Genomic DNA, 16,585 nt, shown 5'->3' with positions numbered 1-16,585 from the left:
ACCAAGCATCCATTCTTTGCAAAGGGTGATAGGGCAAAAGAACCATTTGCACTTGTGCATTAAGATGTTTGTGGACCTTTGAATGTACAAGCCAATGGTGGTTTTGAGTATTTCGTCACTTTCATTGATGATTACTCTAGATACTCATGTCTTTACCTAATGAATCAGAAACATTTTCAAAGTTTCAGGATTTCTTAGCTATGGCTCAGAACCAATTAGGTAAAATGTTAAAGATCTTGCGATCTGATAGGGGTGGAGAATATTTGGATATGCAGTTCCAAGATAATTTAACTATACTTGGGATTTTATCACAACTTACTGCCCCAAGTACTCTGCAACAAAATTGTAGAGTCAAAGAACTTTACTTAGCTAGTTAGATAGTAGTAGTAATAGTAAGAACTAGTAATAGTTGTAGTATTTTTATGACTGTGGATTTTGGTTCAAGCCGGGATTTAGTTGGACACTCGTAGAAACACTTGTAGATTTTATAAGTTTAACCTATAGTTTAAGAATATTAATTATAACCTAAGGTTTGATTAATATGACTGATTATGAAGATGATAATTAATATACTATAAGGTTTAGATAGACCCAATAAGGAAATAACACTTGTCATGTGTATGTTTAATGAATAATTAAGTATTTTTGAGGAATAGTTTATTAAGAGCAATATTTGAAAATCCTAGGGTCTGTCAGTAGCTTTGAAATCGTTAAAGGACTTAGTCAAGGTTGTTTACTCAATTCAAATTAGGCTGAAAATGTGTAATTACGTGTATAATATTTCAGCGTATGCCGATATATCGCAGCTCTAGGGGGCGATATATCGCCATACGGGGATATGAAAAACACGTAGCTTCGCACGACCACCTCGACAAGCCTCGGGTATATCAGCCCAGGTGATATATCGCCTAGCATGGGCGATATATCGACTATGGTGCAAGATTTTTGAACAATTTTGAAATAGAGCTCATTTTAATCCTTAACCTCTTGATAAGTCCAGAATCTTTTTAACCGAGTCTTCAGCCTCTGCTGAACGATTATTCAAATGTTTTTCAATTAAAAAGCCATTATTTTATTCAAGTTAAATGAAGATCTTTTCATTCTTAAACGCTATAAATAGGACCTAGTACCCAGCCATTTCTTCATTCATCATGCTGAGTTCAGAGCCTACAAGCTGCTAGGTTACTTTAGAGTGTTAAACACTTGGGTTTGGGTTATAAGCTTTATCATTATAAGCTTAATAAACACTTGGGAAGTAAAGTTTATAGTGTATTTTAGTTTCAAGGTGTAGTTCGGTCATAGAAGCATTCAAGGTATTCCTAATTCTAGTTCCTTTCTGTATTGTTCTTATAGTTCTTCTCTACTCAAATCCTAACTCATTTTTCTCTATTCTTGGTTTGGCATCTAAGATCTTGAACTTGAGGTTCTTGTTGGTAAGAATCTTTTCAATGGTGTAGTTCATTCTTTTCATCTCTTTTCTTTAGTATACTCACCTCTCTATTATGGTTTTTAGGAGTGTTCCAAAGTCCCGATCTTGTTCTCACATTCTAGTTTTTGGTAAGGAAAATAGGGTAGATTTGTATGCTTTTATGTTGTTGATATATGTTTATGTTATAAGTATGTTTTTAGTTGTTTTAGTATATAAATTGTTTAGATAACAATCACATAATTTGTTTAGATAACAAATATATAACTTGTTTAGATAACAAGTCCCAAAAGTAGATTCCTTGGGCATATGATTGTTTAGATAACGAGCCCCATAAATTTATGTGACATGTTTAGATAACTCTAACTAGCCCCGTAAATTTATGGGCATATGATTGCTTAGCTAGCAAGTCCTAAGAAGTATGATGGCCATTGTAATAGATGTTGTATTTATATAGTCATATGATTATAGATTACGGTATATAGTTTATAGTTTATGTGTATGTATATGTTTCATGCTTGTAGTAGATTTTCCTTGCTGGGCATTAGGCTCATTCCTTTATGTTTTATATGTGCAGGAAAATAGTTATGGCAGTGGGAAGGTTCTTGGCAGTTTAGGGATGTGTATTGAGGGAGAATGGAATTGGTGGACTGCACGTATGATTCGAGGATGAAGTTGTTCAAGTCTTTCAAATCATATTTTCTATGTATTTTTTCGCATCTGAGTTGTAATGAATTTTAATATCTAAGTCATGTTTTATTTTATTTTTAAAACAATGGGATCCCATACCATTCTCTAAATTTTATGTTAACCTTTGTTTTACAGTTTTAATAAAGTTATGACTATTTCATATGTATGTTTTCTTAAGATTAGTATTTATGTATAGTAGTTATATAATGGTCCAAAGTCTAGAATAGTTGGGTCGTTACAAAAATGGTGTAGTGGAACGCCGGAATAGAACTTGATTAGAAATGGTTAGATACATGCCTAGTTACCAAAATCTACCAACTTCGTTCTGGGGACATGCAATTGAAACCGCGAATGACATTCTCAATGTCGTGCCATCCAAATCAATCCCCAAAACACCTTTAGAATGTTGGAATGGTCGTGAACCTAGTTTACGCCATTATAGAATCTGAGGGTGTACCGCCCATGTCCTGAGGAAAAAAGAGGGAAAGCTAGAACCTCAAACTGAAGTTTGCATGTTTGTTGGCTATCCTAAAGGTACTCGGGGCAGAATTTTCTATAGTCCTTCAGAAAAGAATGTGTTTACTTCTACGAATGCTACTTTTCTGGAAAATGATTATGTCCAAAACTTCAAACCACGCAACAAAGTAGTTTTAGAGGAGATGGTTAAAGAATTGACTGCAACCAATGTTCCATCATCTTCAATGCGAGTTGATGATGAAATTACCACTCTTCATGTCCAACCGACACAAGTCGATTTAAATGAAGAAAGTACCACTGTTCCTGAGCAAACAGTCACGGAGCCTCATCGTAGTGGGAGGGTTTCAAGGAACCCAGTTCGATATGGTTTGGATGGTGAAACCAATATGGTTGTTGGTGACATTAGTGATGATGATCCGTTGTCTTTCAAACAGGCAATTGCTAGCCTTGAAAAGGAACTATGGCTCGAAGCCATGAAACAGGAAATGGAGTCCATGTACTCAAATTCTGTCTGGGATCTTGTGGAAGCACCTAGTGACTTTAGGGCCATTGGGTGCAAGTGGATCTACAAGAAGAAATGAGGTGTTGATGTAAATATCGAAACTTATAAAGCTCGATTAGTGGCAAAGGGTTATACCCAAAGAGAAGGCGTGGACTATGAGGAACCTTTTAGTCCAGTTTCCATGCTCAAGTTCATTCGCATCCTCATATCCATAGCAGCCACTCTCAACTATGAGATCTGGCAAATGGACATCAAGACAACTTTTCTTAATGAAAAGCTTGACAAAGTCATTTATATGGATCAATCGAAAGGTTTTAAAGTAGCTGGACAATAAGGAAAAGTTTGCAAGTTGAATAGGTCTATTTATGGACTTAAGCAAGCTTCTCGTTCTTGGAACCTTAGGTTTGATGAAATAATAAAAACCTATGGCTTTGAACAAAATATTTATGAGCCTTGTGTTTACCAACTGAAGGCAAATCAAATAGTGGTATTTCTGGTTTTTTATGTAGATGATATCTTACTCATTGGAAACAATGTTAAGAAATTAACAGATGTGAAGAATTGGTTGAGCACTCAATTCCAGATGAAGGTTTTGGGTGAAGCAAGTTATGTTCTCGATGTCCAGATCATCAGAGATAGAAAGAACAAACTCTTAGCTCTATCTCAAGCACCTTACATAGATAAAGTGTTTGAACACTTCTCAATGACAAATTCCAAGAAAGGACGTTTACCGTCCCTCTATGAAATTCATCTTTCAAAGAAGCAGTCTCCTCAGACTCCTAAAGAGGAAGATACAATGAGAAAAGTTCCTTACACATCTGCAGTTGGAAGTCTGATGTATGTTATGTTGTGTACTAGACCAGATATCTACTATGCAGTGGGAGTAGTGAGCAAGTACCAGTCAAACCCAGGACTGGAACATTGGATAGCAATTTAGCATATCCTGAAGTATTTAAGGCGGACTAGGGATTATATGTTAGTCTAAAAGGATGGTGTTTTGAACCCTGTAGGCTACACCGATTCAGATTTTCAAACTGATGTCGATGATAGGAAATCTACTTCTGGAATGGTGTTTACTCTTGGGGGTGGAGCTGTGATATGGAGAAGCGTAAAGCAGTTTGCGTTCTCAGATTCCACCATGGAGGCTGAATACATAGCTGCACATAGTTGTGTCAGAAGCTGCTAAGGAAATAGTCTGGCTAAAGAAGTTCTATTCAGATCTTGGTGTAATTCCTGAAATGGATAAATCGCATGTGTTGTTTTGTGACAACACAAGAGCGATTGCCAACTCGAAAGAACCTCGTAGTCACAAGAGGAGTAAGCATATAGAAATGAAGTATATCACATTATTCAAGAATATGTGGCCAGGGGAGATGTGAAGGTTATGAAGATTGCATCTGAAGACAATCTTGCCGATCCGTTTACAAAGACACTACTCGAAGCTACATTTGATAAGCATATCAAAGAAATGGGATTAGTAGAATTAAGGAATTAGTTTCAATTAGTGTAAGTGAGAGTTTTTTGGGGTTTTATGCTCTAATTAAAACTCAATTTCTTTGTATTCTCATTTATTATCAGTAAAAGAATAAAAATCATTTTTTGACTTGGTCAATGACTTTGCTCACATGTTTTATTTTCATGATTATTTGTTTAATATAAATTTCTATTAAATCCCGAGCATATAGCTAATCGTATTTATAGTGACATAATCATACGGGAATATAAATATGATTATATGTTCAAATATAAGTTAGTCCTAAGATTAGTCAGTGCACATGATTTACACTGACTTGCCAATCTACGATATGATCTACTTACACATTGTAGTGTTATGTTCTTTCCAGAACATTAGCAAAGTAGATAAGATCGGATGTATTTGTTGCATTGGACTGGACCGATATTGATAGTAGAAAGGATAAGTAAACATATCATTATTATCTATTATAGTCATATCATATAGTTGACCATAGGTCAACTCAATCTCAATTCTAAGTGGTTAGTATTCTAACTGATTATATTATTTGAGTTCTTTGACTTGTTCGTTACTAGCTTACCCTATGGACTAGCCCATACTTACATCTTGGGAACTCGATGGGAACTTGATAGTATAATTGAGTGGGAGTGTTAATCATAGATATGAACATCTATAGCTTCTGATGAATAAGTGAAATGGTGGTTTCCTTTTATTTTGGTTCAAGGTGCTAAATGATAGAGGTCTCATTTCAGTAATTAATATTAGTACACTGAAATATCATTTACAAGGAACTAAGTGTTTTAAGGAAAAAATACAATGAGGGGTAAAACGGTATTTTAGTCCCTTCTCATTGTAGACTGTCTATAGAGGATTGAGTGACAATTATGGTTGTAACAGTGGATAATTAATAACGTATCTATATTACTTATAGAGCATTCTATGAATTCAAGAGTGCAATTCCGAGTCTTTAGTGGAGTCACGATGAATTAATAAGTTAGTAAATTTATTTGTTAGATTTATGATAACTTACTGGAGCTTAATTTCATAGGCCCATGGTCCCCACTGTACCTTGGATAAAATCATCTGGATAGTCTCAATTAGTTGATTTAATTATTAAAGTTGATCAGGTCAATTTTAGATAGTTTCACAGAGTTATATAATTTAGAGAAGAAATGAGAAATTATGGCAGATTTATTAATTATGATAAATTGGTATATAAATTAATAAATAAGTTTAAATCAATGTTCAAATTATAAATAATTAATTTGATAAATGATTTGAATAATTATTTAATTAATTAAATCAATAGAAAATAATCCAAGGCTTGATTTTAAGTCCAACGGGCTTACAATCAAATGAGAAATTTCGCGGGCCTAAAGCCCATGATAATTTCAACCTAGGGCTGTTAATTGACTATTATTTTATTGATTTTTTAATTAAATAAATGACCTAATTGAATCTATAAAAGGAATGCTAAGAGATATTTGAAAACATAAGTTGAATCACAAGTTTCTGATAGGTTTTAAATTCTCTCTACTACATAAGTCATTTTATAAGCTTCAATTTTTCTCTTCTATTCTTCTTCTCTCTGTATTTATCTCATGTGTTGAGAATTTCCCACCCTAGTCTGGGTGATTTGATTAGTGGTGAAAAATGCACATTTGTTTATTTTAATTGTCAAAATAAATTAAGTTTTAATTAATATTTTATGAAATTAATGTGATATATTCTTATATTGAAAATATTTGATTTTAATTTAATTTATTTATATTTTGTAGAAAATAAAGTGTATTTTGGCACTTGAAGACAAAGAAAAAAAGAAAGCAAGAAATTAAGAATTAGAGCTGAAAAAGAATAAAAAAGTTGGCATTTTTGAAGTGAAGTAGCCGAGGCCCGTGGAGCCCCAGCCCAGGCCCGTCTCCTTCCCAAGCCCACCACCTGACACCAAGCCGAGCCACGCCACCACCTGCCATGCCTGACGCACCTGCCAGCTGCCTGCCTGATGCGCCAGCAGCTGTGTGTGCGCCTCAGTCTGCGTGCAGTTCACCTCGCCAATTGTACCTTTCTACTCCCTGGTTTATGCGCATCCTCCATCGACAAGAAATCAACATATTTATAATAAATATAATATTTTAGTTGCAGCATTCTCAATACACGTGAATGTTGTTTTACTTTTATATTATTTTTATTATTGATTTATTTATTTTCGAAAGCTTTATTTTATCTAACTTTGAAAACCCACTTTGTTTTTACTTTGCATTTCAGTCCTCCTTCCTCTCTATAAATAGAGACAATTATTCATAGTTGAGAATGTAATTTTTAGGTAGCAAAACTCTACCAAATTTTAGTCTCATTTCTCATATTTTCTCTCTAAAATTTCATGAGAATGTCTAGCATAATAGGCTAACCTTCTTAGGAAGGTTAGGATGATCCTATATGCATTATGACTTTGTTTGGTATCTTTGATTCACCATGTGCTTAAAGTTTATATATTTGAGTGATTTATTTTCTTTCATCTCTATTTCTTCATCTTGTTATCTATATTTATGTTTACTAATAATATATAGATTTTGTCAAGCACTTTCTATGTATTATCACATTAGTGAAAATAATATAGATAATTTTTTTATTATTTTCTCCATCTCATTCATATATATTTACTTTTGCTAAATCTATATAGAATTAATCATGCTCCTTCTATATTTTATAAATAGTAAAAGTAATATTTGTGTTAGGTTTTATGTCCAATCTTTTATTGCATTATTACCAATGGTATAATGTCATTTTTAGATTTCTCATAAGATTTTTCTCATCTTTCCATGGTAAAGAATAGTAATCACTTTAATACATTTTTGTGAAAAATATTTGTGCTTCAATGTTAAATCTTCCAAATGAATAATTGGGATGTGAACTACCAATTTGTGTAATTTTTATGAATCAAAGATCCAAATAAATAAGTATGCATGTTGGTGCCTCTTGATCCTTCCTACTTGTTACCTATTGTTACATCACACTTTAGTCTATCTTTATTTTTAATCTTTAAATCTCAAAAACAACAAAAATATCACTTGTTATATTTTCCTCATATTATTTATCTCTTAACTTTATTTATTGATTAACTTTATTTCTTTGCCTCCTTGTGGAATTGACCGCCCGATCTATACTACAACCACCGCTTCGTGGATGCACATTTTGGGCGTTAAACATGATTCTAAAGATACTTTGGAAGGTTGTGAAGAAAAATGAAGAACGATTTAGTTTCTTGGTAATACTCTGCGACATAAAGGATACATGGGTTAAAGAAACTAAAAGAATGACTCATTCATTCCATTGCGTATAATGTAAGTGTTCTTATCATTATTTCTCTTTGAATTCAATTTTAGAAACATGTTCTAGGTTGCCTCATATTAAATTGTTTAATATTAGATCTACTTGAAAATAAATAAAGATCCTGTATAAGTTTCCCAACAGTATTGCCATCTCATAATATCAATATTAGAAGCAGTACAACCAGAATGCAACCTTTTAATACCATGAGCAGATGAAGGGTCAACATCAAAGTAGTACAACCCGCTACATTCTCTCGCTCTTCCAATCATCTTACTTGAGGACCATTTCTGGAAATCACAATGTAAAGGTGAGAATTTTGCAATACAACCTTGATCAAGGGTAGGTTTGCTAATTGAGAGGAGATTACAAGATAGATTTGGCACATGGAAGACATCTTTAAGAGTAAGGAGAGGAGATAGATAAACAAAACCTTTACCAGGCACAGTTGATACAGAGCCATCAACAATTTTTATTTTACTAGTACCTGGACAAGGACTATAAGTAATGAACTGATGAGATTGACCAGTCATGTGGTCAGATGCGCCGGAGTCGATGATCCATGGCAAATTTTGAGTATTAAATGCAACAAAAGTGTTTGGAGTGGAGAAAAATCCCAGAGAGTTCAGAGCTGATGTGGAAGTCGACTTGAGCAACCTATGGAGTTGAGCAATCTGTTCTATGGTGAAAGGGAATGTGTCACGCTGAGCACCCATCATAGCATACCAAGTGGTGTTGGTATCAGTTGGAGAAGTGACCATGGTTGGTTTTCAATGGTCTGAATAAAAAAAAACTAAACAAACCAAAAAAGTATAGCAAGGGCAAGAACACGTCGACGTGAGTAGGAGAACCACAGATAAAGGAAGCCAAGGAAGTAGAAGCCAAAAAAATGGCCGTCAGAGGCTACATGCGTTGGTGCATGGCAAAAAGGGCAGCGACTGGAGGCAGTGCGTGGGGCTCACGTGCGACTCTATTGGGCACTGGATTTTGGGGTTGCGTCGATTGGAGGCTGGGCAAACTCCCTGGGTCGGAGGTGAGAATAGAAAACCACTCCAAAATAGTTTTCTAAGATTTGAACCTCAAAGTACAAAACCCTAATTGTTTTAAGAAAGGACTGAGAAAAAATGGAAAAAATTCCTAATTTTTTAGCTTCTAAAGCTCTGATACCAAGTAGAAAAATATACTATTGATTGTTATTTTCATTTATAAAGGAATAGCTTTTAAATAGGCTAAGTACATAAGATATATTTTAGGTATAAACCAATTTATATTAATTACACCTTAGCTGTAAAACACTAACTAATGAGTTGGAAAACACTAACTAATAATTCAGATTATTTCTACAATATACAACAACAATTTAGGGTGGTTTTGTGAGAGACTACAATCCTAGTGAAATTTATTTTTGATCATCACTAATTGAGCTTGAGCTTGTTAGTAAATTGATGATTGTGAAATTTAACAGGATTTGGCAATAAGGATGTAGAGGCTTCGGTTATTAATATTTTAAATAAAGCTCTATAAAAAAGATATGGGACGCAAATTGATTTTAGTAGAATCACATTCTAAGCACTTGATAAAATAAAATTAGAAACAACTTTTCTTTCTTTGAGCTACAAACATAATCTTTTCATTCCAGTTATAAGAACTTATATTTTATTACGATATAAAAACATAAAAATAGTGTGTATACATACCTAAGCTCTAATACAACCTAGTTATGTTTATGTATATAAGTATACTTGTAAGGCTGAAAGCTTCTCATGCCTCCAACAACTATATACAAAATAAACACAAATGTAACAACTCTATATATAAAATTACAACAAGATCTTAGAAGAATTAGCCTACATTTCTTCAATTGGGAAAGCAACTTCACCTACTTTAACAAATCAGAAACATCCTTTCTAGAACTGACAATAACGGGAGAAGCAGAAAGTCCATTACGCTTGTCTGAAAGCTGTGCCATGTCCAATTTCTCATCTATACTTTCATCTTCATCAGATTTAGAAGGAAAGGACCCTAATATTTGCATGGTTAAGCTTCCACCTGAATAATAATAAGAACCCTTATTATAATAAATAGAGTTTTGTGAATAATTAGGAACCAAAATTAGACACCATAACTTAAAAGATACATAAATTAGACATACTAAATTAAGAATCCAAGGACTAGATAGTCTAGATTAAATCTCATTTTTATCAGTATTTAGAAAGAGTAACAGAAACTGATAAAGGACTAACCCACCAACAAGAACTACATTTCACTCAAATATTCAAATTTTTATTTTTATGCTTAGATGTAATACAGTTGAAAAATAATAACCCATGAAAAGTTTGTGACTAGTTAAGCCTATTGCAGATCTTGAATTTGAACAACAAAAAAATTCTCGAGACGTTGTTTACAAATAAAGATAGTTTTACCTAGAACAAGAGCAGCCCCAACCCAACCTGCAGTACCCCACCTTTCGCCGAGAAGAAACCATGCAAAACCCCCACCCCAGACTGGCTCCAAGGCGTAAATAATTGCAGTTTCTGTAGCTGACACATCACGCATTGCAGCCATCTGTACATAAAGCTTACAGTTAGAAATGTTACAATTGGAGGGTGCAAACAAGATAGAAAAAACAGTACAATAGTGACATGGCAATGTCTTGTTAAATTTAAATACTCAGCATGGAAAAAACCTAAACTGTAGGCAGTAAAGGCCAGAGATTTATTAATTCTATTATTTCATGTTCCTGTCCTACAGCTTCAGCTTCCTTTCCTCAGGTAAAAAGGCACCAAAAGAGTTGTTATTTTAAGGACACATTAATGACTATCGGTAGCCATATTGCAAAGAGAGAGCTCACGATGCTTACATAGCCAATCGAGTCATCCGAATAAAGTGAAATGAACTTTTTAAAAACATTTTCTAGGAATGAAGTGAAGTGAACTTGAACGTTTAGGGGTAGACCAGATAAGTTAACTTCCAATGTCTTCGAAATTTATTTCTTTATAAAAGACTGAGAGTAAATAACATACCTCTCCCCATAAGCATAACCCAGATGAGAAAATGCCAGTGTATAATGCAGGTATCCAAGGGAAAGCAACCATCCAATTCCAAAAGTTTGTCCACGTCCATAATGATGGATCATATTCTTGTAAGCCCCCTGACCAACCTCCAACAAGATAAAATGTTGTTGACAAGACGGAAACAGCACATACCTGAGTAGACAACAGAAAATTTGGAACTTTAAGATTTTTTTTAGGTAGAGGCATCACTTTTACTCTTGTCACATTGGCGTTTTTTATTTTCGGCACTTTGAGAAATTAAAACTCTTTTTTTTTTTTTTTTTTTTTAATGATGACGTATATTATAGTTAAAACATGTATCTCACCAATTTTTGAGAAATTTTGAATAATTTACGGTACCGAAATAAGAGCTCAAACAGTCAGTTGCACGCGTGATGGATTTTTTTTTATACGCGTAGAAAGCAGACTGTTTGAACTTTGATTTTGCCACTGTAAACTACTCAGAATTTCTCGAAAATTGTCGAGGTATCTATTATAACTATCATGTACGTTGTCCAAAAAATTGGGTTATAATTTATCCAAGTACCAGAAATAGAAAACGCATCTACTGAAAGTGCAAAAGTAATGCCCCTACATAAAAAGCTTCTTGTATATTTATATATACTTGTACACTAACCTCATATCCAAGGAGAGCTAAGAATTTCTCCTTCTCGGTGCTTCTTGCTATATGTTCAGTTCTTAGCATATGCACACCAAAAAAAAGCGCACTTAAGAAGTTCAAAAGATCTCCAACCTGAAAAAGTTCATAATAAAATAGACTCTTGAGAGAGAGAGTAAAATGTTACCTTTGATCAACTAAGTGTGTGAAATTTGCTAGTAAGATATAATTTAGCTAGCTTCCCTCAAAATATTTATAATCACAAAATATCCACACAAACTAAATTCACTTACACATGGGGGAGATCCACTCGATTCCAGCAATGCAACTCCTAAGATAGCCATAAGAGCTCCAAACCAAGTACGGGCAGGAACTACTGCTCCTAGCATACCATCAAGCAATGGAACCACAATTACCTGATCAATTCACCCAAAGTATGCCAAAATTGTACCTTCAGGTACCCCCTCGCAGATCAAAAGGATTTGCGATAATGTTGATATTAACTCTAAAAACTTACTGTGAGCATTGATAAAAAGGATGCACGCCCTGCATCAGATGTAAGCAACCCTACTGCCTGCATCATATATCCTAGACTAACCCAGAAACCCAACTCAATTCCGGCATTACGGGTATCAACGTCATTTTGTGATACTGATCGCAGTACAAATGGGATGAATGGGATGGCAGACAAGGCAAATCGCACAACAGTGAACGATGCTGGATCAACTATTGCTTCAACCTCTTTCACAACTGGGATGCTGCTGGCTACAGCAAGAGAATTTTAAAAGTTGAAGTCATGGCATAAACTTTCATAGCATTATATGAAGAATTGTCTGTCGTGTTGTAAAAAGCTCACAGACAACTAGTTATAGCCATCAAATAACAAAATTGCTTATCAGTTTATCAAAACCATGAACCAGACAACAATGACTAAGTACAAATTAAAAAAAATCTGGCATATTGTTGGACCTGCTATTACTCCAACCTGCATATATGAAAATGATCAAACACAAATACATGAAAAGCAAGGTCAGGCAATGACAAAAGAAGCAACTATCAACATAATTCATTCACACTAATTCAAATTCTTAATCGTAAGCTTTATATGTGAAGTGGTTTTTACTCCCAATTCCCCTTTCCAAAAGAAACTATATCACATTTCGCATAATTTGATAGAAACTTCAACGTTTCCTGTCACTCGAATAGCATTGCCAAAGCACCACACCACACAAATCATTTGTAAACTAAATGTGGCATAATTCTGGTAGAGCCCATAAGACAAACAACTGCAATCCCCTGGATTAAAGCTGAAATAAGTAACCAAAAAAGAGGGAAAGCATAAAATTACCGACTTTGACCTACTTGCGTTTTTTAAATACCCTAAACTTTCCATTTAAACCGCAACTATAATTCATCTTTTATAGACTTGATAACACCACCACGAAAGATTCAATTTAAATCCTCAAATCACAGTTGATATAAAACAGTTGGCATGAATCGAATCAAAGCTAAACATTAGAAAATACCAAATTCTCCCACTTCAACAAAAATGAAGCATGCCAGAATTCTTCATGTGCAGAAGAAAACAGTGGCTTACAGTAGAAAACCCATAATTCTCTCCCTTTCCCATCAATTATTAATTCAATTATAAAATATATAAAATAGACGGATTACCATAAACGAGAGTGACGACATTGAGCAAAATGATGCTCCTAACTTTCTTGGACGCAAAAAATATCCTCCTCCAGAGAGATCGCTTCGCAAACAAGGTCTTGAAACTCAGGTCTGGCTTCCTTTGTTTTTCTGATCGATTTCCCAAATTCGTGTCCGAGTTCGAGCTCGAACACGGGCAATCAACTCGTACGGACTTCCTTAGTCCTTGTTTGGAACTAGCAGCCCGGGGCGACGAAGTGGAATCTCGTAAAAAGGAAGCTCTGAAACGATGTCGTTTTGATGGAGCTGTGTAGAAGGCAAAGAACATAAAAGGCCTGCACAACGAAGAAGAAGAAGAAGAATAAAGCTTAACAGTGGAAGAAGTTGGTGAGGAACATGACCATCCACAGAGTGATTGGGAAGCCATGGCAGAAGCTCGGAGAGAGCTCTCACTCTCGAGAGACTGCCAACTGAGATCGTTAACCAAATGTTTTTTAACACGTGGCGAAGATTTTTTTCAGACAAAGGCCGATTTCCTGAAATTACTATAATACCCTTATGAAAAGGTATGTAACTGACAACTGTTACTAGTGGGTTCCCAAAATGCCATAAAATGTTGTTTGGACTGCATCGAAACGAACAAGCTGTCGTTCCACGGTATTCGGGTGACAGTGTTAGGATCATTAAAATTGGAACATGTTATCTTTTACCAATTAGATATTTTTTTTCATGCTAAATACATTTTTTTGAAATAATTAATAAGTGGGGGAAAATAAATATAAGCGCAATAAAAAATAAAAAGAAAATTTTCGGCAAAGTATTTAAACTCTTTTTTTTTCCCCTTCAGTAATGAATTAAATTCATCGAAAATATTATAATGTAGTACATTCTTCTAACCAAATAAATGCACAACTTAATTATGAAAAGCTTTATAGGCAAAGTGTTCTTCATAATTTAGGAATGCTTTTAGGAAATAAGATATCAAACTTAAAGTATCTAAAAGAAGATGCAAAATTATTAAAATGTAGGGATCCTATATAGTTGATTCAAATGATCAACATCATCTATATGACCGGGAGAAGAAAAAACCCAATAGTAAACTCAAAGTGTCAAATCAAACAAAATCCATATTTAGAGAATAAAACAACCAGCAAAATAATTAGGAGAATTGTTGAGATAGATTCAACATTAAGACTCACAGATGCAACAAATCTGAAAAATTCTAATATAAACTAGAATTTTGTTGAATGTAGATTCAACACCAAAACTTAAAGATGCAATAAATCTAGAAAACTCTAATATAAACTAGAATTTTGTTGAACGTAGATTCAATACCAAAACTCACAGATGCAACAAATCTGGAAAAACGTAAATGCAAACCAGAACTTAATTCAAACAGTTAGAGTGCAAAGAGAAATAAAAAACAAATAATGGAAAGAACACACCGAAATTATCCTCGTTCAGCAACAATTTGTTGCCTATATCCAGCAGAGCTAGTCCACTATAAAGATCAGATTACAAGCCTAATCACAGAGATCTAAACTCTTCTTTGAGCGACTATTTCTTGAGTATAAAATCCAGCCAAGGCTTCTGTTGAACCATACACCTTAACTTTCACACAATACTCTAAGAACTCTCAAACACTCAGAAGAAACTCTTTCCTCACATATACAGACCTCTCTCTCTCAGCTTTCTAAAAATGAATACATCTCACAAATAAAATAAATGACTAACTTATACAGCCACTTGACACCTTGAAAGCTAAATATTATTACAACTAAATAATAGTTGTTAAGTTTGTTATAAACAAATGAAAAGTTGTGAGAAATACTCCACAAATCCACCTTAATTCTTGCAACTTGAATCTGAATATTGATGAGTGGACATCCTAGCTCAGTACCCTCTTCATTTCTCTCCAAGTTGGATCAAGTTTAAGCAATGCCTAAACTTGTCAAAGTCAATACTTTAGTTCCCAAGTCAGGAGGGTTCTCTTCAGTGGGAACCTTTTCCAATTCGATCACTTGTTGATCAATCTTTTCTCTAATTCAAAACATTTGGATATCAATGTGTTTGAACTTCTCATGATATGAAGGATTTTTGCACAAATGTATTTAAGACTAGCTGTCTGAAAATACAGTAGCTTTTCCCTTCAAAATCTTCAATTCTTGTAACGATCCCTGTAGCCAAATCGCTTCCTTAAAGGCCTCGATAGTTGCCATAAATTCTGACTTTGTAGTGGAGAGTGCAACAACGGGTTATAGCTGAGATTTCCAACAAATACTATTACCATTCAGCTGGAAAATATAAGAAGTTAAGGACTTTCTATTATCCTTATTAGCTGCATAATCGACATCAACAAATCCCTCTAGAGTAGCTTGTTTTTGCCGACCTCAAAAAATTAAGCCACAGTTCATTGTACCTTTAATATATCTCAGCAACCACTTGACTGCTTCCTATTGCAATATTTTATTACACGCAAGTGCACGTATCATACAAGTAGTAACTCACACATGTGAGGTCGAACCCAAGGGAATTGCAGCTAAGTACTATCCAAATTGGATTTATGTTTCTATTTGGCAACAATAAAAATTGATTTTTAAAATTAGAATGTAGAAAACACAACAAGCAAAACAACAAATAAAAAGGGTTTAACAATGGATGTGAAATTAGGGATATGATTTCAATTGCTTTGATTACCCAATTGTTAATACTAGTCAACTATTCTTCTTCCTCCAATGAGATGATAGATTATAGAATCACCTAAACTCTTTTCAGATCATGAAGGTACTAAATTGCATGTCAACTACTGCATCTCTGAGATAGTACAACAAACAATTCGCATTAAGCAATAATCTAAAAGTCACATAAGCTATGCGAATACTTTCGTTTCACATCAAAACCTATGTTTATTCATTTAGAGCATTCCTAATATTCACTTTTTCATATTTCATATTAGGATCATGAATCATGCTTAAGGTTATCAATCTCAAACATGTATTAATCACAAAGATGAACAAATCACATAAACAAGGAAGAAAGAACAATCAAATAGCATTAATCCATGGAATAATCTCAGTCAATATCCATCAAATCCCTAAATAGGAGTTTAGCTCATAATCTCAGTATTCATATCCATAATCAAACTAAACATAAACAATAACATAGGAAATTAAAGACAAGAAAATGAAACTAGATTGGGAATTATCACAGATCGCCAACGCTCGTTCCACTCTTCTTCTTCTTCTTCTTTTTCGACCTTCTTTTTCTGTCTCCTAAAAAAATCGCGATCCCCCTTTAAAATTGAAGACCTCATTCTCTATCTTTCCCAAAATGACAAAATTGCCCTTAAAATTCTGAGGCGTAC

General features: G+C 34.2%; 1 protein-coding gene across 1 annotated transcript; it reads right to left on the bottom strand.

Moving 5' to 3' along the window:
- Nucleotides 1-9,473: 9,473 nt before the first annotated feature.
- LOC133822715 (uncharacterized) lies at nucleotides 9,474-13,701 on the bottom strand. Its single transcript, XM_062255147.1, has 7 exons — nucleotides 13,243-13,701; nucleotides 12,086-12,333; nucleotides 11,862-11,984; nucleotides 11,587-11,703; nucleotides 10,920-11,102; nucleotides 10,320-10,461; nucleotides 9,474-9,945 (listed from the first exon to the last, which is right to left on the bottom strand). Exons 1-7 carry the CDS (start codon nucleotides 13,646-13,648, stop codon nucleotides 9,776-9,778), a joined length of 1,389 nt encoding a protein of 462 aa, XP_062111131.1. The 5' UTR covers nucleotides 13,649-13,701; the 3' UTR covers nucleotides 9,474-9,775.
- Nucleotides 13,702-16,585: the final 2,884 nt, after the last annotated feature.

Source organism: Humulus lupulus, chromosome 3 (assembly GCF_963169125.1).
Source record: "Humulus lupulus chromosome 3, drHumLupu1.1, whole genome shotgun sequence".
Classification (NCBI taxonomy): domain Eukaryota; kingdom Viridiplantae; phylum Streptophyta; class Magnoliopsida; order Rosales; family Cannabaceae; genus Humulus; species Humulus lupulus.
This window is presented reverse-complemented; position numbering and strand designations above follow the sequence as displayed.

Coding starts and splice junctions, on each gene's coding strand:
- LOC133822715 (XM_062255147.1), bottom strand. CDS start 13,648: ATGGCTTCCCAATCACTCTGTGGATGGTCATGTTCCTCACCAACTTCT. Junction 12,334..13,242: donor TGTCGTCACTCTCGTTTATG/GTAATCCGTCTA, acceptor CTCTTGCTGTAG/CCAGCAGCATCCCAGTTGTG. Junction 10,462..10,919: donor GGTTATGCTTATGGGGAGAG/GTATGTTATTTA, acceptor CTTTATGTACAG/ATGGCTGCAATGCGTGATGT.